The 23,390-nt window shown below is 43.4% G+C and overlaps 2 protein-coding genes across 3 annotated transcripts; one reads left to right on the top strand and one right to left on the bottom strand.

The window, feature by feature from the left end:
• Positions 1-3,443: 3,443 nt before the first annotated feature.
• LOC141769539 (aspartate beta-hydroxylase domain-containing protein 2-like) lies at positions 3,444-7,506 on the bottom strand. 2 transcript variants are annotated; one of them, XM_074638729.1, is made up of 3 exons: positions 7,155-7,506; positions 4,907-6,116; positions 3,444-3,731 (listed from the first exon to the last, which is right to left on the bottom strand). In XM_074638729.1, the coding sequence occupies exons 2-3, from the start codon at positions 5,769-5,771 to the stop codon at positions 3,565-3,567; spliced, it is 1,032 nt and encodes a 343-aa protein (XP_074494830.1). In that variant the 5' UTR covers positions 5,772-6,116; positions 7,155-7,506; the 3' UTR covers positions 3,444-3,564. The 2 variants fall into 2 exon arrangements, with proteins under 2 accessions (XP_074494830.1, XP_074494831.1); XM_074638730.1 differs by having other exon boundaries at positions 7,159-7,506.
• Positions 7,507-12,857: 5,351 nt separating this feature from the next.
• LOC141769536 (glutathione hydrolase 5 proenzyme-like) lies at positions 12,858-22,908 on the top strand. Its single transcript, XM_074638724.1, has 12 exons — positions 12,858-13,079; positions 14,875-15,002; positions 15,109-15,204; positions 17,463-17,649; positions 17,757-17,917; positions 18,144-18,290; positions 18,536-18,666; positions 19,673-19,857; positions 20,108-20,199; positions 21,595-21,701; positions 21,884-21,994; positions 22,340-22,908. Exons 1-12 carry the CDS (start codon positions 12,913-12,915, stop codon positions 22,484-22,486), a joined length of 1,659 nt encoding a protein of 552 aa, XP_074494825.1. The 5' UTR covers positions 12,858-12,912; the 3' UTR covers positions 22,487-22,908.
• Positions 22,909-23,390: the final 482 nt, after the last annotated feature.

The raw sequence follows: 23,390 nt of genomic DNA, 5'->3' as shown, positions 1-23,390 counted from the left end.
TGAATTATTTTTCATTTTTGTGCCGGAGCATGCAGCAGCTGGAGCAAGATAATCAGATCAAATAGTGAGTCACAAACAGGAGAGAGGTTTCCTGAGAGAAAGTTTGTGAAGAAATATGATGCACTTTAAGTCTCTGCTCAGAGGCCTACATGGGAGATGTGTTCAATTCAAACAATTAGGTCAAATCAATTTTTTTTTTTTACTCAAAATCCAGGGAAATAAATCAACACTGAAGAGAAAAGGTCAGACAATAAGATCCTGGTGATGTTTGGGGCTGGGCTCTGTTGCCCTGTCACATGGTATTTGGACCTCAGGGGGTGTGACAGTCACACTGCCATGACCTTATAGGAGCCACCTGTTGCAAATGCCACATTATCATGTCTGGCAGCAGAAACAAAAGGTTGCCAGCAGAGGATCATGGTAGGGCCTCATGCAATGACCACCCTGCCTCTGCCTGGCAAACGGCGGCAGCTCAGGCGTTTCCCTGACGGCTCACGGCGGCACATGATGATCCGCTGGCTCAGAAATAAGTACAGTGACCAATCCCAAACAGCGCGAAATCTGAGCTGATTTCATTTGCAGACTAATCTGCATAAAATAAATCCTCTGTTTGTTTCTGTCAGCAGCTGCACGCGACCCAGACGTTGCAACAGTTTTTTATTCTGGAGAATTTCAAAATAAAACAAACATCCAGACATCACTTTTCAGTTGGTTCTTTTATTGGCAGTCAGTGATTGGCATGAGACAAGTACACACAGGCTACAAAGGAGAGTTTGACACACGAAACATAAACAAAGTGGACAGTGCTCTCCGTCATCCAAATGAAACATTCAACATGAAAGGTGTCCGCTCTAGAGTGTACGTTACATTTTCTGAACTATTTCCTGTTCTATCGTGTAATTCCATCAGCCACGTCCCTTTCTTGTTTACTGCTCGAGCTTACAGCGGGAGGTCACCGCGCTTAGTTTCATAATTAGAGTCATTATTATAATTACGGAGACGGACGAAAGACGAAACACCGAAAACAACAACACAAATAATTACAGCAGTAATCAGACATTTTACTGTTACAAACACGTAGAACGCACACTTATAAACATTTATTATATATCTGGGTGATGCTGTTCGTCAATGTTCCTTCTAACAATCATGAGCCATTTGGTCGTCGTTTCACTTTAAAGCTGCAGTAGGCAGATTGGGGCAAATATGATAAAAAAAATAAAAATAAATAAATAATAAAACGGTCACTATATCCTGACAGGAGTGCATGAGACAGGTAATCTGAAAAAAATCATGTGTTTTTCGGTGCTCCTAATGGCATCTGCAAGATTTCCCAGACCGGAGGAAAACAACAAATCAGAGCCGAGCTGGAGCCTGTCATCTCTGAGCAGCTGTCAATCACTCGCAAACTCCGATCAAACGGTCAAACTAGGCAGCGCTGATCAAATATGAATCAATATTATATTACTGTAATGCCTATTTCTTGCCTCAAATGTTTTCAGAAACATCTTGTATTGTACTGTTTAGCTGTAAAATGAGAAAGTTTGTGACCGCATGTTGAGATCAGTTGAGGAAATACCAAGCACCGCCCACCACCCGGAGAAAACTTTCTAATTTTACAGCTAAACAGTACAATACAAGATGATTCTGAAAACATTTTAAGTGAGAAATCTGCCTAGTTTGACTGTTTGATTGGAGTTTGTGAGTGATTGACAGCTGCCTCCATTGAATTTAACAGCCAATAGGAATGCTCTCTCTCTGAAATGACCTGTGATTGGCCAAAGTCTTTGGCCAAAGATTTTTTAAAGCCTGAAAACAGAGCCATGAGGAGGTGCAGAAGTCTAGTTATCTCTCAGAACACTTGAATTACAATATGCTGAAAGGTTATTATGGATTTTTTGCCCAATGATGCCCAAAACATTCTGCCTACTGCTGCTTTAAAGAGGTATGCGGTCAGCTTTGTAAATATCTCTACCTATAAACAATGTACACAGAGTATATGCTATGGAGAAATATAAAAAAAATAGTCCCCTTAAAGTGCTTTTAGTCAGTCTAACTTAATCATTATGTGCTACTGTAGACAGACTAGAACCAATAGATAACAGTCATGTCTGTGTCTCGTAACGAACACACTGAAGTATGCTATCAATAAATGGAACTGACAACATATTTGTAGAGACAAACGGTAGTACTGCTCAGACTCGGTGGCTGTGGCGTCATAAATGCACTGAAACACTGTGGTGATGGATACAATAATTACAAAGAGGTGACTATCAGGCAAAGTACAAAAACAATCAGTGACAGCTACCCATTGTTGAGTCCTACCTGTTGTCTTCTAAGATTGCTTTGTTCACCAAAAGTGCACAGAAAAATAGCCCGTGGAAACACAAGGGGACCATGTTTTGTGTCCCTCATTTACATCGACACAAGGGCTGCGTGGGTATTCACAAGTGGACATTTGGAAAGGGGGGGAAAAAAAAAAACGCAAAAAAGTCTTGACATAGCAGTTTTGCCGGCGTCACGTGACGGGTCGTCGGCTGTATAGTCTGTTGAACTTGTGTCATAGCTTTTGTTGAGAGATTAACAGAGAACACACAATGTGGAGCTAGGCCCTGCCTGCCAGAGATAGTCCCAGTCCTGGTAGAGAACCCAGAGGGACCGTGTGTTTCCAAACTAGCTCGAGTTCTACTTCAGCCGCCGCCGGGATGCTGCTCCTCCATCCAACCAACTGATCGAAATCTCCTTGGGACTGGCTCCTCGGCTGCCACGATCAGAGAGAGAGAGAGAGAGATAGAGTGATAGAGGGAGAGAGAAAGAGAGAGAGAGAGAGAGAGAGAGAGAACACCGGTTCATTAACTCTTCCAGCCCCCCTCCAATGAAACCGCACCTCGTTCCGAAGAGCACCATCCACCAACACAGTAAGTCCGCCGTCGTCACTTCACTTTCGTCTTGCGTGGGTTAACTCAGAGATGGTTGGGAATAGCTTGTGTCAGGACGAGACAATGTGGGGCTCCCTCGTGCCTCGAAAGGGTGACTGGGCTCGTGGTGTGAGGGCGAGAGGGCGAAGGAGGTAACTGAGTGCTGTGGGACGACGTTTCAACTCCAGTTGAAAGAGCGGAAACACCCCATCACCTCTCGCAGTAGTGAAGGGTGAAGTTTTTGGAGAGCTGCTTCTCCCCTAAGCTCCACGGCTCCAGCTCGAATTTGTTCCCCATGTCATCCTCGTCCTCCTCCGCCTCTTCCTCCTCCTCCTCTTCTTCCTCGTAGTGGCTGGGCTCCTCGATGGAAGTCTCCAGGTGGTAGCAGTAGGGCTGACCCTCCGTGTACTCGTAGATGGTCGGCAAGCTGCTCTTCAAGCTACAGCGGCGGCGCAGCGCGACCAGCAGCGGCTGAGGCATGGTGAAAATGTCCACATTGTTGCCCAGGTCGATCCTGGCCTGGAGAACATCTTGGGGTCTTTGAGCATCTCCGTGAGGTCTTTGAGTATAGCCAGGGTGAGGCGGTTGCCGTTGAGAGCCAGGGTACTGAGTTTGGGCAGCGAGGCGAGGAGAGGCAGGAGGATCTTCAGGTTGTCGTCCTGGAGGTCGGTGAAGCTGATGTCCACGGCCACCACGGTGTCTCTGTTGTTTTGGAGGTAGTAGGCGACCTGACGGACATCGCGGGTGGACAGGGTGATGCCCGACAGGTCGACCGAGTCACTGGACAGCTTTTTCTGGAGGGTTGTCTTGAGACTGTTGAAGACAACGAGAAAGAGAGTGGGATTACTCACAGGATTCGTTGACAAGACAACGAATCCTGTGACTGGGGGGGGGGTGACTGGGCCGGCATGGAGCGGAAGGCTGACACAGAGACTCCAGCATGGGGATTTACTCGTGTAAACAGAGGAGCCAAAACATCCGAACGAGCCAGCGGCTTGAGCTTAGAGCTCCGACGGCCAGGAGCACAGAGCTCCTTATAGCACAGGGCCACGGCAGTTTGCTACTTAAAAGATAAACTATGATGCGTTTTAGAAAAAGAAGATCAAACTTGAATAGAAGATACTGGGCCAGTATATTTATCAGACAGGAAAGGAAAGAGATTAATCTTTTGGAAATGCTCTTTTAAGATGACGTTATTATCTCCACCAAGGAAGGCTGCTTTCCAAATATCATACTTTTGCTTTTTGCTTTTAGTACATACTGCAGCTTACAAAGGACGTACTGTTGCAAACATTGCACCTTGACCTTTGACCCTCTTGCTCATATATTGTGGGTCAGAATGGTCAGGAAAGCATGCTGGCTTGCATACTGCAAAATGCGACTGGATGTAGTAGGTACGTCCTGGTATTTTTGGCATATGCATTTGACATAGAGGTCGACTGATAGTGGATTTTTAAAGGCCGATATAATAACGATAGTTTAGAGCAGGAAATAGCCGACTAATTGTCCGATAGCTTCTTTACTTCTGCAGCAGCCCAGTCGGCTACTTTTGCATACACAGTTTTTTATGAATCAGTTTTTTGTAATTCCGAATTTAATAATTCCGAAGAGAATATCCTGAGGTGTGATTTGTGAAGGGATGCACCAATCTGACTTTTTCAGTCCCGATATCGATACCTGGGCTTTGGGTTTCGGACGACACCGAGTACCGATCAGATACTAGTGTTTAATTAATAAACTGTATGCCTCACTGTGTGGAAGTGACTGGGATCATTCTCTTATGTGTCAGGCGACATCAAGCCTGACTTACACATTGTTTTCCTTACTTGGTAAAACAAAATGTGACCAATAAATACATAGATGTATTATTTAATTGTTCTTTATTATTATTCTTTTTTTAGTCATCTGCTGTTGTGTTAAGTTGAATGCACACCGAGCCCCAGACATCACATGGTTGAATCGGCTCACTAAACGGTTCTCTCTCTTACCCAGGTGGCAGCGCAGCCGGACGTTTGTTGGACCGTAATGCTCCGTGATCAGAGCTCCAGGCGTCAGCACGGAGAAGCAGGCGTTTCCGAACACGTTGTTGGCGATGAAGGTGCGCAGCTGGCCCAGAACCCTCCAGGCCCGCGGGCACCTCCTGACGTTAAGAACCAGAGGGGTGCCTTGGTTGACCAGGTAGTAGGTCCACCACTGGCCGCGGGGAGTGTTGTTGGATTTCCACCCCGGCGGCAGCGAGGAGCCGCTGCGGGCCGGAGGCTGGTGGTAGATGCTCTCGAACTCGGCCAGAAGGGCGGGGAAGCTCTGCTCCAGCAGCTCCACGTCGTGTCTCTGCACTTCTCTGGAGAAGAACGGAGCCGACGGCAGGTCTGGGAGGAAGAAGACCTCTGGCCGCTGGATGGTCGGTCGACTGTTGAGGTATCGGCCTTGATCGCGGACTCCTTTGTGCACCCTGCCCATACCTGACCAGGTGTAGCGCTTGGCGTAATCCTGCAGGCTGTGATAGAGCCTCTGGTTCAGACTCTCCCCGGCGCTGGTGCATCGGAAGCACTCCGACGACTGGCAGAAAGCGAAGCCGTTCTGCTCTTCCAGCATCGACCCGTGCTTCCCTTTGCCCCTGCCGCGGCAGTCTGAACTCATGAAGCCCCCCACCACCCCTCCGATTCGGCTTGGCCCGGCCAGATACCTCCCGCGCAGCGGGCTGGAGCCATGCTCCCGGCCCACCCTGTAACAATACCACATAAACAGCAGCAGCACACACATGGCTATGGCGAAAGCACAGATCTCACACTCCCTTATAGACTGCATCCCTCCAGCCACCATCTCCCTCACGTTCTCTAGTGACCACTCCATCTCGGCTCCTTTCTTCTGGATTGCTGAATCTGACGCGGGGGGTGAGGTGGAAAGAAAAGTGCCGTTGAAAGATCAGTTAACACGTCTTTTCTTGATGGCTTTAAACCACACACAGGGCGTTAGGGAGTCTAGTGTCAAGCAGCTCTTATCGCCCCCCCTATGGTAAACAGTCTGCTGATTTGATCTGACACACTCGCTCCTCAGTGCTAACATTTCAGCACTCTGCAGCGAGGGAAGGTTTCTCCTTGCATGATGTCTGGCTGTGCGGTATTCGTGTTGCCTCCCTCTCTCGTCTCTCTTTCAGACAAACGCAGACAGACACCGCGCCTTAGGGTGATCCGTTCCCTGCAAAACAAAGACAGAAGGAAGAGAAAGAGGGGTGAGGAGGATACTGTGATACTGACATTTAGGAGGGATGCTGCGTGCGATTGACTTTACTGTTAATGTGTCGGCATGCAGAATGAGTTAAACTGATGGCACACAATTTGCTTTTTGCGTCTGCGAAACACATCTTCCATCTCAAGAGTTTGAGAAAATTCCCATCCTGTATGCACCACAAAGTCTACACCTGCTGAAACTCCCACACACAGACTGCACCCCCGTAAACACACACTTTGAACACAATCTGGTATCCACACACTCCTCCCGTACTGCACTGTATAAAACCATGAGTCATGGGCACATTGCTTGCATTTAACACAAATCTCTCCCATTTTTTTATATGTTTTTTGCGCACCAGACCAAAAACAGTGAATTATGTAAACTTAAGCTATGTGTTGATGCCCACCCACATGTATATAATTGGCATTCATGGGTTTGCTCAGCAGGAGCTGCATAAATGGATCCTCAGGGTGGAGGGAGGGAGGGGGCGAGCTGTACGCTGCTTTAGTAAAAAAAAAGAAAAGAAAAAAGACTGGATTACATGATTATATAATGATAATGGACCAGCAGCCAAAAACGCGCAGAGTGCAATGCGTCAACTGTGATCTGAACTCCACGATGCTCCCTCCTCGCCAAAAATGGTCGGGTAATCCTGCTCCAATAGATCCTCTCCTGCATCCTGCATCCTGTCTGACAGCATCAAGACGCCCACACATCTCTCCCACCCAACCCCACTGCTTTTAAGGCAGACTGGCCATCAAACCCAACCATGAAGCCATCTAAAACACACACACACCCTGCCTTATTCCCAACACTGGTTCCATGTAATCTCCCCATCACAAGCTCTGCTGCCACCAAGATGCCATGCAAACTGATGACCAAGGTATTGATGAGCAATGAGCAATGGAAAAAAAACAAAAAACATAAGCAAGATCGCAGTAGCTTCCTTGTCTACGTGGATGTTTATTTGCGTGCACAGGTTTTTTTTTGTTGCATCCATACCTACTCAACATTCATGGCTGTGTGTTGCCAATGGAGAGGATGAGAGGCGCACAGGTGTTTCTCCGGCTGAAGCTGCGCACCACTGCAGTGCACAAGGTAGACGGATATCACTCGGCAACATTATAGGAAATATCTCCAGGATGCACAAAAGAAGAGTCCTTAATAGGAGTCGACACCCATCTTGTAGCAGAAGAGGAGGAAGATGATGAAGCTGTCTGTTGTCTGTCCAACCGACGGTTCGACTCCCCCTCTGTCTGTCTCTCTGTCTGTCTGTCTGTCTGTGATGGACAGCAGCGTCTTCCGACAATATTGTTGTAAATACTGAAGCTCCGTCAAGGGAAGCCACCCAGAAGTCAAGTAACCAGAGGAATACACAGCAGTATTTCTGGTACGGATTTTCAAAATAAATGTCTCAGTGAAATCTGTCCAAAACAAAGCACTGGAGTTCCAAAACTCCTCCCATCTCTCTCTATGCGAGGCAATGGTGCAACAGTTTATGGCTAAAAGTCAAAACACTGTAACACAAGCAGCTATTTCAACAGCAATTAAGAACAATTCATTTTTTTATTTTTTGTTATTATTATTATTATTATTATTTTCTTCCTCTTTTTTTGGCGACAGTTTTGTAGCCAAAGTAGCAATATGGCAGGGACGGACTGGTAACCAGACCAACCTCTAAGAAACCATGGGGTGATGTAAAGAAACAACAACTGGCAAGGCCATTTTCAAAGGGGTCCCTTGACCTCTGACCGTTGTTGAATCAGAAATGGAGGAAAACAATATTGTAGCCGTTTGTGGGTACCCACGAGTCTCCCCTTTACAGACATGCCCACCTTATGATAATCACATGCAGTTTGGGGCAAGTCATAGTCAAGTCAGCACACTGACACACTGACAGCTGTTGTTGCCTGTTGGGCTTGAGTTTGCCATGATTTGAGCACATTGTTTATGCTAAATGCAGTACCTGTGAGGGTTTCTGGACAATATTTGTCATTATTTTGTGTTGTTAATTGATTTCCAGTAATAAATATATACGTATATTTGCATACAGCAAGCATATTTAACCACTCCCATGTTGATAAGAGTATTAAATACTTGAAAAATCTCCCTTTAAGGTACATTTTGAAGAGATAAAAATGGGCGATTAATTTGCAAATAAGATAACCTTTAAAACAATATTTTTCTCCAATAGCAGCATTTTTCACTATTTTCTAACAATTTGTAGACGAAACGATTTTCAATTGAAAAAGGAAATTGATTAATTGAGGAAATAACTAGCAGATTAATTGACAATGAAAATATTTTTTTTAATCATCATATCATGTTTTACTTTGAAGGGGAAATCGCCTTATATCCGGTATTACTCTGGTAATCTCTATATGACTTGACTCAATTGAAAGCCTCCCTCTTCCGTATGCCTCATGGCTCGCCCATCGACTGCTGTTTGATATAACTGCAGACAGCATTTCCCAAGATGCATTGCGACTTGCCTGGGTCGTTCACAGCAGTCATAGAAAAGTAGTTTGATGGTGATAGTTTATGACACTATAATATGGCAACATGGTTAACAACTTTTCCTAGAAGGACCCAACTGCAGGCCCCAATCTTGGAGATCCTACACTCACACACATTGGTTTCATACCAGGGGCCCCAAATTCTGTTGCACTGTATATAAGAAATAGGAAATTCTTAATCCTGGAGCGAGAATACTCGTAGAACAAATACAGCAGCATAACATTGATTACAAGATATCCGTTGTAGTTATAATCTGTTGCAGTTTCCTGTTGATTACCAGTCTGACATGCCATGGCTTGTTTGTGCGGATATGACTTTTCCTAAATAACAAAAGTTAACAGTCGCCTACATATTTCCGCTTGTCATAAGATTAGGATTTATTGCCGCAGGGTTCCAGTTGGAAAAGCTTGTTTCACTGAGTTATCTGGAGCTTTGCTGATTAAAACACAAGAATCCTCTCAAATCTGGAACATGGAAATATGTAAAAACACCGTTTTTCCTCAGCCAGGTTACCCCAATAATTTAGTACATTTCTGGAACACACATTTAAAAACATTTCTAAACTTTTTTGTTTGCATTTCTCAGTGAACTCAAAGACCTTTTGTGATTGCTAAACACTGACTGTGAAGGTGGGGACATTTTTTGTTTTCATTTGGATCATTGTGCCTATGTGTATACTGTTATAGGTCCATCACCTTGCTGTGTGAGTGCCATAGGGGTATGTCCAGAGTTTTGAGGTGAAACCAGGGGCGTAGCACAACATTCTGTACCCTGTGCAAAGGCATTCTCTATGGGCCCCTCCCTGCATCCACAGATATCCATCTTTGTGGCCCCTCCGCACATGAGGGGCCCTGTGTTCTCAGTCCCGTTAGATTTGTGAACGAATCATTCTTTTTGATGCCATCCGGTTTGCTTAGAACACTGCATAGCTATATCTAAGGAATTCAAAGCATGTAGGCTACTGTGTTATCAGCACTGCTTTATCTATTAGCATGCACACACATAAAGAGACGGGGTGCTGTGAAGCCCCCGGTAGGAGCCGCGAGCCACCTTCACCCCGGGCCTTTCCAAGCCGGCCCTGAGACGCTCCCACGAGAGGATCCTCCCACACCAAGCGGTCGTCACTGACCCGCTGAGATTCAAGTGTAAAAATATTTTCGGTTCATTATGAAACTGTGGTAGGCCAACCTAGACTGTCTGTAATTAATGGGAAACACTTAACTTGACAACGACACCCACAAACATTCAACCAGAGTGAATAACACGAGTGACAAGAGGACAGCACTGTTAGTGAGAGAGAGGAGGCGGAGCTATGGGGGTTGTTGGTGAACCAAAAGAGTTGTTTATGAGTTGGTTCGCTAGTGGCGAGTGAATGACACAAACTGGGTTACTTAAAGGGGTGGGTCCGAGATTTATTTTTGTATTTTTTGAGGTCTTCATATCATTCTGTAGCTTCCAAGTGGTTTTCCCTATTTATTCAAATCCGAACATTCAAATTTTGGTCGAAGTACGTATGTTTTAGCGTCAAAATGCTATTTTCCCAAGCCCTAAAAACCCTTTTCCAGCACATGACCTGACGTAGGTTTCTATTTGATGACGCTGCTACATATAGACTAAAGTATATATTAAGCATTGGTTATATTTTCCGCAAGGACGGCCGCACGGACATGAGCTGACGTGGAATCGTGACGAGGAAACTTTTTGGATCTTTTATACTCCGTGCAGGTTTCTCCTCGCGGCAAACCGACATACTACCTCCGCGTAGTTAGAAAAATTTGGATGTGCACGGACAGGCGAAGACCTGCCGCAGGGAGGGAAGGGCTGTGTCTGATGGTGTGACGTCAAATCCCGCTAGTAACTTAGATGGCGGTTGGCATGCTCCCAGTTTGAAGAAGTAGACAGGAGTACCAGCACGGAAGCTAAGCAATGTACTGCTGTGGACGCCATGTTAGTGCGATCTGAAAGTCACGCAATAACACAAAACAAACTAACCGATCGATGAAGCGGTAGACCAGCATCTCCTGTGTTCTGCGAGATAAAAATAACTGTTTTCATGAATGTAGTCTGGTGGCTTTGGAGACAGCGATATAACGGCTTCAGTTCCCCATCGGAGAGGGCTGTCTGACAGCAACATAAAGCGGTGAAAATATTAAAAATATAGCGCACACTTAAAGGGACTGTTTGTAACTTTTTACACGTATAATTCTACCGGGTCGGGATCCCATGCGCTCGCGTGAGACCGGAGTCTCTGCTCCTCTGCCTGCTTGCCTTCACTCACGCACAGCGCGCGTTCTCGCTGTCTCGCTCCACCTCTACACGTGCATGCACGCTCACTACACACTGCAGAAGAGACACCGGCGGATACGATAACGTTTCTTTTCCTGCTTCAGCCTCCGGGGCTGAAGCAGGAAAAGCCAACACTAGGATCAGCAATGATTCATGGAGAGACCTTCGTCTGGTCAGCTAACATTACTGCCAAGCAGGTGAAATATAAAGTGATATTGTGGTTTTAGCTGACGTGTGGCCTCACTGTAATGAGCGAAGCTCGTTCATGTTTATTTAGAGCGAGCAAGCGCGAGCAACAGGATGCTGACTTTCGTTGACTTAATGGCCACAGGTGTCGCTGTTAACAAGCATTTCTGAAAGTTACAAACAGTCCCTTTAAACCAGTGGTCTCAAACTCAATTTACCTGGGGGCCGCTGGAGGCAGAGTCTGGGTGAGGCTGGGCTGCATCAGGTATTCCACAAAAAAATCTTTGTTAAAAAAAAAAAAATCTTCTCAAACGTCATTATTAACAGTTCTTTAACTTGAATGGGTTCTTCTGAACATTAACTGTCCTGAACATGAATGGAACATTGAAGAACATGAACGGTTCTTCTGAACATGGCCTCTATTGCGTCTCCCACTTTTCCTGAAATTGTCTGTGCTCGTCACCAACCTTTCTCTTCACTGCAGGCTTTGAAAAAGACATGATTGGGGCTGTGTGACAAGATATATATTCATTCCACTTGGTGTCACTCCGCAATAAAGTTGTGCCTGCTGTGTTTGTGTTGCTCTGCAATTACACCACCAAACCGCTAGTTGGCGGCGGCGTCTCTATGAGTTTCCTTCTTCTTCTTGTACTACAAACAGAAACTGAGCGGAGTTGGAGCTAATAACTGTTGAACCACAGAACTTTTACTGACATTACTGCAACGCCGAAAAGAGAAAATATATCTGAGTGGATTTGTGTGAACAAACATTGAAAAGATGGAGGCAGAGAGAAGTAGAACTTGGTCCTGGCCGCTCAGCATCGCTGAGAGACTGGACCAATCACAGCTGTTGCGGTCTGCGTCGCCGCGACGTGTAGTTACATGTCTGGAGAGGTGCACGTCAGGCTACGGCGTCGATTCAACGCAGAAGTATAAATCAAGCTTTAATCAAGCTTATGCGATGTTACACGGGCGCCGCCATAGTTGTTGTGAAATGTTTCTCTGCTTGCATCAAGCCCGGCCGATTGCCCGCCCCCGGGAGCCATATACCCCACTGTGATTGGTAGGTTCGTTCAGCTCGGGCTCGCGCAACAAAGGGACCTTCCACGGCAAACTGCCATTAACATAAAACTCGCGGGCCGAGGGCGCCTGGTTAGCTCAGTTGGTAGAACGGGCGCCCATGTAACAAGACTTGGTCCTGACCGCGGCGGCCCGGGAATCCGGCCTGTGGCCCTTTCCGCATCCACTCTCTCTCTCCCCCCTTTCCAAGACTATATCCACTGTCCTGTCAATAAAAATGAAAAAATGCCCCCCCCAAAAAAAAACTTTATAAAAAAAAAACTTTAAAAAAATTTGCGGGCCGCACTAACATTCAACTTTCATATCAAGGTGGGGGCCACAAAATATCGTCTTGCGGGCCGCAATTGGCCCGCGGGCCGCGAGTTTGAGACCCCTGCTTTAAACTGATATTGTATTTTTTTTAGGTGGTTCAGACAGTCTGAGAGGCGTTTCCATTTAAAAAAAAAAAAAAAAACTGAAAAAAACTCAGATGAACCCTCCATTTAAAACACCCAGTTTCCTCCTCATCATTCCTCCCCTCCTCTTGGCAGGGCCAGGGTGGAGCCAGGCTGAGCCGAGCACGCCCCTTCTCATGAACTAACTGGGCTCCCAATCATCAAGTCAGTCAGAGAAGTTGTAATATCTCAGAGGAGTTAAATGTTATGATGCAACTTGAATGATCCCCGCGGGAGTTATTGGCTAATATCAAACCATGGCGAGGTCAAAGGCAAAAGTGTACATTTGTTGCGCACTGATACTGCTCTGCGTGGTCGCTGTGATTGTGTGTATTGCTGTGTTTGTGAAGCAAAAGTGCCCAGATGGCACTTTCTCCAACGCTGCTGTGGCCGCAGACTCTGGGAGATGTTCGAGGATTGGACGGTGAGTGGCATGTTTTACACTTCTGTTTACGGCTGCAACAAAGGTTTCCATTTGGAGAGCTGCAGGGGTCTGGGTATCATCGGATAATCCGTTTTTCCTTTGGAATTCAGAAAGGAAAAAACGTTTTTTTATTTTTTCGTTTTAAACCAGAAACGAGAAAACGGCCGTTTTCTCGTTTCTGGTTTCTGAATCAAAAAATTAAAAACGAACCCAAACGGAAGTCACCTGGGTTTTTCGTTTTAAACCACAAACGAAAAATGGAATCACGTGGTGCTCTGTTTGTTTTTTGTTTCCAAACGAAAAACGAAAAAAACAAATAAAAAAAACGATCCGATTTAGTTTCTTTCTGTCATTTCCTCTTTTGAATCGAAGTGCGTAGAACGGCAGTCACGTGACCAGGAAGTGAAGGCAAACATGTCAAAATAAAAGCTAAGAAGATAGTTTGGTCATTCTATAAAAGTGTAACATTATTTAAGCACAGGATCAAAGTAACAGTAGAAGATAAATAGGCTAAATAAATACACAAATAAATACATACATAGATATTTTTTTTAAGTGTAGGTGTCTAGGATATATAATTAATTAGGCTTTTTTAGGTACAGTATGTATTTATTTAGCCTATTTATCTTCTACTGTTACCTCGATCATGTGCTTAAATAATGTTACACTTTTATAATATGACCAAACTATCTTCTTGGCTTTTATTTTGACATGTTTGCCTTCACTTCCTGGTCACGTGACTGCCGTTCTACGCACTTCGATTCAGAAGAGAAAATGACAGAAAGAAACTAAATCGGATCGTTTTTTTAATTTGTTTTTTTCGTTTTTCGTTTGGAAACAAAAAACAAACAGAGCACCACGTGATTCCATTTTTCGTTTGTGGTTTAAAACGAAAAACCCACGTGACTTCCGTTCTTCAATTAAAAACGAATAATGAGAAAAGGAATTCGCAAAAACAAACAAACGGCCCGGTTTGGGTTCGTTTTTCATTTTTTGATTCAGAAACGAAAAACGAGAAAACGGCCGTTTTCTGGTTTTTGGTTTAAAATAAAAAAAGTTTTTTCCTTTCTGAATTCAAAAGGAAAAACGGATTATCCGATGATACCCAGACCTGCAGGGTTCCTATTACGCACAAAAACACACAGTCTATTTGTATGGCTTTAGCACTTACTAAACTCTAATCTAGGCAAGGCAAGGCAGCTTTATATGTATAGCACATTTGAGCAACAGGGCAATTCAAAGTGCTTTACATTTAAACATTCAAGTACATTGCGAAAAAGTGCAAAAGAACATTCAGACATAATTAAAACAGTTATAAAAACATTAAAAATTAGAAAATAAAAACAAGCTAAAAATAAAAGCTATAGGATAGAAGCTAAAATAGAATATAACACACAAGAGTAAAAGCTCTAGTGCAGTATAAGATCATTATCTGGTTTAATAAAGGCAGCAGCAAACAGGAAAGTGTTAAGCTTTGTTTAAAAAGAAGTTGTAGTTGGTCCTGCAGTTTTCTGGGAGCTTGTTCCAAATATTTGCTTCATAAAAACTGAACTGATCTACTAACTACTCTATTCCTACTATAATAGTAAAGGTGTCAACTTAAATTCTAACAAATATGCCTCATTGAATCAGATATAAGTCTAAAAAACATTTAATAAACAAGGATGCTCAATGTGTTTCATAACACCATAAAATGCAAAACAAACTCGCCACTCCCTAACATGGCTGGTCCATGACGATAAGCATAACGAAAGTAGACTGGCATGTATGGTGACGACTTTGCCAACTCTTTCAGGGACATGCTTCTAAAAGGAGGCTCAGCAGTAGATGGCGCCATCGCTGCTCTGCTGTGCACCTCCATCGTCAACCCACAGAGCATGGGCCTCGGAGGGGGGTCCATATTCACAGTGATGGACAGCTCTGGTAACAGACACATTCATCCAGCATCCTCTAATTGGCTACGGCAGAACTAACTGAGTTTCTGTGTGGTGGGTACAAAGTTAATCGATAATATCTCCTCTTTTCAAAGGCAAAGTGAAAATCATCAACTCCAGAGAGACTGTGCCGAGGAAGTTTAAACCTGACCTGATAGAGTCATGTCCCAAGTCCTCCCAGTTGACTTCAGGTACTGCTCTGGCAGCATATCACATCATCTAAGACCTGCATTGTTGTTTATTTTCCTGATTCTTATGTGAAGTATTTCTTGTTTTTCTCGCTCTGACCTTTTTTTCATCAGGTAGGATATGCTCCTACATTATCATAAGATAGATAGATAAGATAGACAGCTTTATTGATCCCCGTGGGGAAATTCGATTGCCACCAAGTCAGACAACAACAAACAAACAACAAAAACACAGTATTCACAATACACCAATAAATAAATAACATCATAAGTAGCCCTTTGAGACATAATCAACAGCTGAGAGGTACCATGGATCTAGGCCATATCTAAGAATGTTCATTAAAAAATCTGACCGCTGTTGGAACAAAAGACCTCCTGAATCGTTCAGTAGAACACTGAGGCATCACTAGTCGCTCACTGAATGAGCTTCTGAGTCTATTAAAAACACCATGTAATGGATGGCCTTCAAAATGCAGAACTGTTTTAAGTTTGGCCCTCCCATGCTGGAGGAAGCAGCCTAAATATTCTGCTCCTTTTGAGGAATACACAGTATGGTTCACACCTGAAGAACTATATATTTTTACCATAGATGGCTCAAAGATGAAAGATTTATGTCAGGTCTGGGACTGAAGATACCGTCAGTCCTTTCTTGGACATGTCAATGGCCTTGCTTGCTTCCCATGCAGTAGAGTCTAATTGTATACATACTGGGGGCCCGACAGTCCTGACATACTGTAGGAACTGGCTACAAACTGAGCTCTTAGCCAAGACCACACACAGTGGAACAGGAGTCCTAAACTATTAATCATGTTGCGACATGCACTCCTGAGCCTATTTAAGTAGACAGGAGAGAACTAGGCCTATCTGTAAAGGATGTAATGAGGGCATTATTACACAGGAAAACACTTTTCTTATTGTATAATATCAATCAAATGAACGAAATATAAACAGTTGAGACCCCCCAAAAGCCTCAACAGCAAAAATCTTTAAAAAATGATTGTCACTTGCTATTGTCACTAAAAATGTCTTAAAGCTTACTGTTTGCAGCAGTATTCATTATTCAAACTGCAAAACATTTATTCACAAATATGAATACAGAAAAAATATTGCTGTGGCGTTTCCTCTTCCTCTTGCCGTTGAATACCTGTTTGTTTTTGGTAAGCCCTTCCTCCATGTGTGGAGCTGTTGCAAATGATCCGCAATGCAAATGTTGTGTAGTTTAGAAAACCTAATTTTAAAGGGACAGTTTGTAGGATTTGGTGCCATCCAGCTGTGTGGTTGCAGATTGCAACCAATTGAGTACCTCTCCGCTCGCTCCTCCCTTTCCAAGATGGCGGTAACTTGAGCCGTCGAGTGCAAAACCGTGGTAGTGCCGTTCGCCTCGCTCAGAGGTCATCCTTACCATAATAACACTACTTTAGGAGCAACGGAAGTCAGACGGCGGCTGGCGGTACCACGATGTTGCACTCTGCGGTTTGTTGTCAGGCTATTAAATAGGTGTTATCAGTTGCTATAAGCATCATAGATGTGGATCAATAGGGGCCTGCTACACCCAACATCAGGCTTTATCATGTATTCACATGGGCTAGATCACCAAAATATGGTATAAAAGAAGACAACAGCGATATTAAGCGACCATAGTAATTATGACAGGAGCAGAAGAAGAAATCAGGCGCTGTAGACAACATGACCAACGTGTAGTTGTCTTTGTGTTCACAAACCTTCACTTTCACTTCTGAAACATAGTTATTTTAAGCCAAAACATAAAGTTTTTCCCTAAACCTAACTTTTTTCTTGCCTACCTAAACCTAAAGAAGTTGTGTTTTTCTTGCCTATCTAAACCTAAAGAAGTTGTAGTTTTGTTACCTAAACTTAAAGAAGCCTTTTTGTTTGTGTTCAAAACGTGACATTTCATTCAGTTTTACGACATGTTAGAATGTGTTGCTTTTCAGGTTTGATTTCATTTTTACAACTTAGTAGGAGTAGTAGACCCCTAATGACCCACATCTATGGTGCTCATAGCGACTGATAACGCTTATTTAATAGACTAAGTTACTAGTAACTTATGCTGTCAGATATATGTATAGTAAAAAGTAGAATATTTCCACCTGAAATGTAGTGAAGAATAAAGTGATATAAAATGGAAATAGTAAATTAGTTGTACATTAGTAACTTACAAGTACCTCAAAATTGTACTTAAGTACGGAACTTGAGTAAATGCACATACCGGTAGTTACTTACCTATCTATCCATCCATCCAGGTAGCCAATGGATTGGGGTCCCAGGGGAAATTCGGGGTTATGAACAGGCACACAAGCTTTATGGGAAGTTGCCGTGGGCCACCCTCTTCCATCCAACCATCCAACTGGCCAGAGAAGGGTTTCCTATTCCTCAGATCCAAAGTCGGTACATCTCGTACATTGATACGAACCAGACCCAGCCTCTACGGTACGAAAGCAACCCCTACAACGACTCCAAAATATGATGAGCACAAAATGAACATTTCACATTTCTACATTTAAGTGATACTTTCTTTCTTTGTATTTGTCCTTTAGAAAGTTGTATACCGATAAGAATGGGAACCTGCTGCAGGCTGGTGATATTGTGAAGTTTGAGAAATTGGCCGACACCTTGGAGATGATCGCAAACCACGGGGCAGATTCTTTTTACACTGGAAAAATAGCAGAGGATTTAATCCGTGACATACAGGAGGCAGGTATTGTCAGACGGGTTTCATCATGCTCTCTTTCCTTCAACCATTTTCTATCTCTGCCTGGCACAATGATCTAATTACAAATGAACAAATCAATTGGGTCTGTAAAGCACTGCAGCGATCACTCACAGAGCTCTAGTGTGAGCTGCCGGGATCCATTAAAAGTCTTGATTATGTGGAGCTGAGATGCGTTTTGTTCAGTTCCATTTGTTTCCATGTTTTTGCTCAGGGGGAACACTCACGGTGCAGGACTTGGCATCGTATAGAGCCACAGTGACGGATGCGTGGGCTGTTCCTTTTGGAGAGTATCAGATGTACATACCCCCTCCCCCTGCAGGAGGCATCATCCTCAGCTTCATCCTTAACGTCATGAAAGGTTCCTAACTGCTCATCCACACTGTCAAATCACATAACAAAGTGTGTTAGCGGTGTTTATGTGTTGAGCAGAGAAACGCCAAATTAATACTTTCATTGGTTGTTGTGTGTGAGTTGTTTACCTAAATGAGGAGACCGAATGATGGCGTGAATGTCAGTGTTTGATGCTATCGAAGCATCTAGATACTGCACATGTTTAGAAGTGGAATACACGGGGGGAAACTAAACAATTGCTTCTATTTACAGGATATGACTTGAATTCAGCGTCTCTGATAGGTGAACAAAAGACACTGGCTTATCATCGCCTTGTTGAAGCTTTTAAGTTTGCCAATGGATTAAAGAAACACATCCGTGATCCAGTATTCAGCTCAGAAGAAGTAAGTTATTTTTAAGTAGTCTAGTCATGGCTTATAGCCAGTGATGGAAAAATGATTTAGATAATTTACTTACGTAAAAGCAGACATGCCACAGTTTAGTAAAAGTTAAGTAAATGTTACTTAAAGGTACAGTGTGTAGGATTTGGCAACATCTAGTGGTGTGGTTGCAGATTGCAACCAACTGAGAGAAAGGAGAAGGGTGTAACATTTTGGGGGATCTATGAGCAGAAATGTAATATAATATTAATAGCTATGTTTTCATTAGTGTATAATCACCCGAAACTAAGAATCGTGTTTTCGTTAGCTTAGAATGAGCCCTTCATATCTACACAGGGAGCTGGTCCTCTTCACGGAGTCTGCCATGTTTGAACAGTAGCCCAGAACGGACAAACCAAACACTGGCTCTAGAGAGAGACTTTTGCGTTTTTACGTTACTCGAAGGCCACCGTAGTTCTCCAACACAATTGTGAAACTGCGCTAACGTAAGCCGCAGAGTGCAAAACCGCGGTACCGCGAGCTGCCGTCTGACTTCCGTTGATTCTAAAGTAGTGTTATTATGGTAAGAATGGTTGCTGAGCGAGGTGAACGGCTTTACTACGGTTTTGCACTCGGCAGCTCACGTTACCGCAGTCTTGGAGAGGGAGGGGTTGGTTGCAATCTGCAACCACACCACTAGATGTCGCCAAATCCTACACACTGTACCTTTAAATGTGTGCATCAGGTTAACCTAAATTCTAAATGTATATAATCAATCATAAATCTTCAGTGCCAATATTTACATCCAACATGTCTTTGTTTTTTAAATTTGCCTTTATTCTGATTCAATGTTTGAAACAAATAAGAGTTTGAGAGGCAGATAATTATCTTTCAAATTTAGTTCTGATTTCAGTTTTTTCTTGTTCCCTCTGCAAAGCAGCGAGAAGTGTGAAATACAGTCATAACTTTACCTTTGAAATTCATGTTCTTTGCTATGCGTGTGTTTTTAATTGCTCTGTACTTTTCCCAGATGGCCAAGAAATTCACAGAGGAAAGCTTTGCCAAGCACATACGGAGCTTGATCAGCAGCAACACGACTCACGATCCCCAGTATTACAACATCACCCCGTATCTGGACAGCATGGGCACCACGCACGTGTCTGTGCTGACTGAGGATGGATCCGCTGTGTCTGTCACCAGCTCCATCAACGACATGTCAGTATCTGAAGGGGTTTTGCTTTACAGCGAGAAATCAGCCATCAAGTATTACTGTTGGTTTGAAAGTAGAGGATTAGGATTCAAGAGATTAAGGAACGAGTGTTTTTGTAAAAGGAATTTGAAAAGAAATCTCTCTTTTCATAAGTCTCTAGTCATCAAGTGTTGGAGAAAGCTCAGGTTTGACAAGTGCATCTGTACAAGTGTTATAATGTCAAGATCCAGTTCATTTCTTGTATTTTCTTCACAGATTTGGCTCCATGGTCTTCTCCCCGAGCACTGGAGTCATCCTCAACAACCAGCTGTCAGACTTCTGTGGAAGGGAAGATAAGATCTTTCCGGGTAATTAAATCATGACACATTTTCCATTTTCCTTCAACCGAAAGAACAATACAAGTAATTCAGGTTTATTGTTTTTCGGAATCAAGTAACTTACTGTCACATAATAGCACACAATACATGTACACGCCCTTATTCCTAGTTCTCTTGCAAAGAAGTTGTCCACTGGCACAGGGTTAACTACCTTGCTTAGAGGTACTTAATAATAAATTTACTAGGGTTGTCAATCAGTTAAAATAGTTTGATTAATCGCAAATTAATTGCACATTTTTTATCTGTTCAAAATGTACCTTAAAGGGAGATTTGTCAAGTATTTAATACTCTGGTCGTTTGTTGCCGTTAGCGGACTCCATTTCTAACCGAATGTTAGCTATGGTTGCCTGCTGGAGCTGAAAATAAGCCACTTGCGAGCACTAATGACGTCACATCCGTTGGATTTTCCCGGAAAAAAACGGGCCTGGGCTCTTTACATTAAAATCGGTCTACAAGCTGATAGAGGAAACCCAGAAAGTCACTGAAGGTCTAATTTTTTAGGTTAGGTTACAACCTCTTCACACATTGGCAATAAAAAACGATTAAAACATGTGTATACGTGTAAAAAGTTACATATGTATATATCGGATCGAAACCAAATTTGGTGGTATTGCCCACCCCTAGTCTCTAAGTTGACAGCACTGACAGTCCATCTGTTCAGGCCTCCCTGCAAAGCCACTCCCCCAAAATTATCATTATGAACGCAAACAACGAACATGGTGATTGTTATTCAAGCTATGTGGAAGACTCCGGTGACACGCAATGAATGCACGGGCAGAGTGCACGCCGGTAGACGGGTAGGTAGGATAGACATTCAGGCCGAATTAAATAATTGAACGGGCTAATTACAGCGCTACGACAGCCACAGGTTATATGACAAAAAATGAGATTTGAACAACACAACCAATCCTACCTTGGCTTCAAGCTTACCAACCTCTTTTTAGCCATGCTAATGGCACTGCTAAAAATGGCAGTGTTAGTCCGTTGGTCAGTCAGTCCTCGGACTTTGTTCCAGACTAATACATCTCAACAACTGATGGAAGGATTGCTATGAAATATACAAATGGTGCTAATGACTTTGGTGATCCCACACCTTTTCCTCCAGTGCGCTGTAGACTCTAGTCTCGTGATATGAACCCTAGTAACGTAGATCCTTTGTTTATCGAGTTCCTCTTCTGTCTGATGTCAGCTGCTGAACAAAGGTAAAGGGTTGAATAAATGTCCTTATGCACGCCTGTGATTCACATCATTCAAAGACACTCCACTGATTGCATTCATAACAATTTCCTTCTGGTTCTACTCACATTGTTTAGTCTGAATTGAAGCCGTCAATCCTGTCAGTCAAGGCTTTTGTTGTGTTGTCAGGGCAGCAGCCTCCATCCTCCATGGCCCCCACTGTGCTGAAGTCTCGGTCGAAGACGCTGGTGATTGGATCGTCTGGTGGGAGCATGATCACGTCTGGGATGGCCTCGGTGCGTGTCTGGGGCAATCACACTAAGTGCCATTAAGATGAATTGCTGCGGGCTAATGCCCCGCACCGTTTGCATAGCAAGCTCTCTCTTAACGAGTGTCTTCACCGTATCCATAATCCATTCTGCACTCGTCACTTTCCCATTTGCCAGATTGCAACGTATTGTTGTGTTTTCTCTTCCAGGCGCTCATGAACCACCTTTGGTTTGGAAAGAGCCTCGAGGAGGCGATCGCTGCACCGGTTGTTTATGTCGACTCTCAAAGTTTAGTGAAGTTTGAGCCCAACTTTGATGAGGTAATACATTAAATACAATGATTTCAGAAGTCATTAAGTGGGTGTTATCAGTGGTTATAAGCCTCATAAGTTCCTCAAAAAGTTCTTAGTTCTGGGGGAACTTCCTGCGATGGAAACCGGGGCTTAAACGGTTTTGATCCCTAAACCTAAAGAAGCTGTTTTGCTTTTAAGTTTTGCTTTCACTTTTACAACGTAGTAGCTACTGACCCACATCTATGAGGCTTGTAACGACTTATAACGCACATTTAATGAGCTGATAACAGTCGAATCGGGTGTTAATTTGCTAAAATAAGACATCACGTTTGCTCCAACCAAGTCTCCTCTCCTCTCCTCCTTGCCCTTCAGAAAGTAATCGAGGATCTGAAGGCTCGGGGACACAGTCATGCCACTGCCGAACATTTGTACAACGTGGTCAACGCTGTTGAGAAGGTGGACGGCTGCATCTCTGCCGTGTCCGATGCCAGGAAACTGGGTGAAGCAGCCGGTTACTGAGACCAACAGCCATGTGACATTGGTTACGCAGGAGGGCCTGAAGGTTGCAGACACCTCCTGCAGCCACAAAAGCTGAATCACTTGTTCATATTCACACTATTAGTACTGGAGTTATTATGCCATATTTACTATATGAGCTGTTGTAGCACTGGTTTTTGAATATACTGTGAATGAAATACAGATATTACGTATAATATTCAAATAAAATATATTTTTTTACATGTTTCATATGCTATAATGAGTACTATGTCAAAATATCCTAAAAGCTACTTTTCAGGATGCAAATTTCCTGCAGGAAATGTGTGAACTGATCATACTTTGAAGAGCGATATTCACAAGTTGACAAAGATTTTGATATATTACATTTTATAGAAACTAGGGCTGTCAATCAATTAAAATATTTAATTGCTATTAATCGCAAATTAATCGCACATTTTCTATCTGTTCAAAATGTACCTCAAACTGAGATTTGTCAAGTATTTAATACTCTTATCAACATGGGAGTGTGCCAATATGCTGCTTTATGCAAATGTATGTATATATTTATTATTGGAAATCAATTAACAACACAAATATTGTCCAGAAACCCTCACAGGTACTGCATTTAGCATAAACAATATGCTCAAATCATAACATGGCAAACTCAAGCCCAATAGATAACAACCGCTGTCAGTGTGTCAGTATGCTGACTTGACTATGACTTGGGGAGACTCGTGGGTACCCATAGAACCCATTTTCATTTACATATCTAGAGGTCAGAGGTCAAGGGACCCCTTTGAAAATGGCCATGACAGTTTTTCCTTGTCAAAATTTAGCGCAAGTTTGTAGCGTTATTTAACCTCCTTCGCGACAAGTTAGTATGACATGGTTTTTGACAGCCTTAATAGAAACACGTGGATGTCAT

Source organism: Sebastes fasciatus, chromosome 6 (genome assembly GCF_043250625.1).
Source record: "Sebastes fasciatus isolate fSebFas1 chromosome 6, fSebFas1.pri, whole genome shotgun sequence".
Classification (NCBI taxonomy): domain Eukaryota; kingdom Metazoa; phylum Chordata; class Actinopteri; order Perciformes; family Sebastidae; genus Sebastes; species Sebastes fasciatus.
Note: the sequence above shows the minus strand (reverse complement) of the source record. Positions and strands in the feature narration are given on the sequence as shown.

What these genes read in the sequence shown, in the direction of transcription:
- LOC141769539 (XM_074638729.1), bottom strand. Translation starts at nt 5,771, where the DNA reads ATGGAGTGGTCACTAGAGAACGTGAGGGAGATGGTGGCTGGAGGGATG. An exon ending in CCGGCTGCGCTGCCACCTGG is followed by an intron (nt 3,732 to 4,906) that starts GTAAGAGAGAGA and finishes TGTCTTCAACAG; the next exon opens with TCTCAAGACAACCCTCCAGA.
- LOC141769536 (XM_074638724.1), top strand. Translation starts at nt 12,913, where the DNA reads ATGGCGAGGTCAAAGGCAAAAGTGTACATTTGTTGCGCACTGATACTG. An exon ending in CACAGTGATGGACAGCTCTG is followed by an intron (nt 15,003 to 15,108) that starts GTAACAGACACA and finishes CTCTTTTCAAAG; the next exon opens with GCAAAGTGAAAATCATCAAC. An exon ending in CAGTATTCAGCTCAGAAGAA is followed by an intron (nt 18,667 to 19,672) that starts GTAAGTTATTTT and finishes TACTTTTCCCAG; the next exon opens with ATGGCCAAGAAATTCACAGA.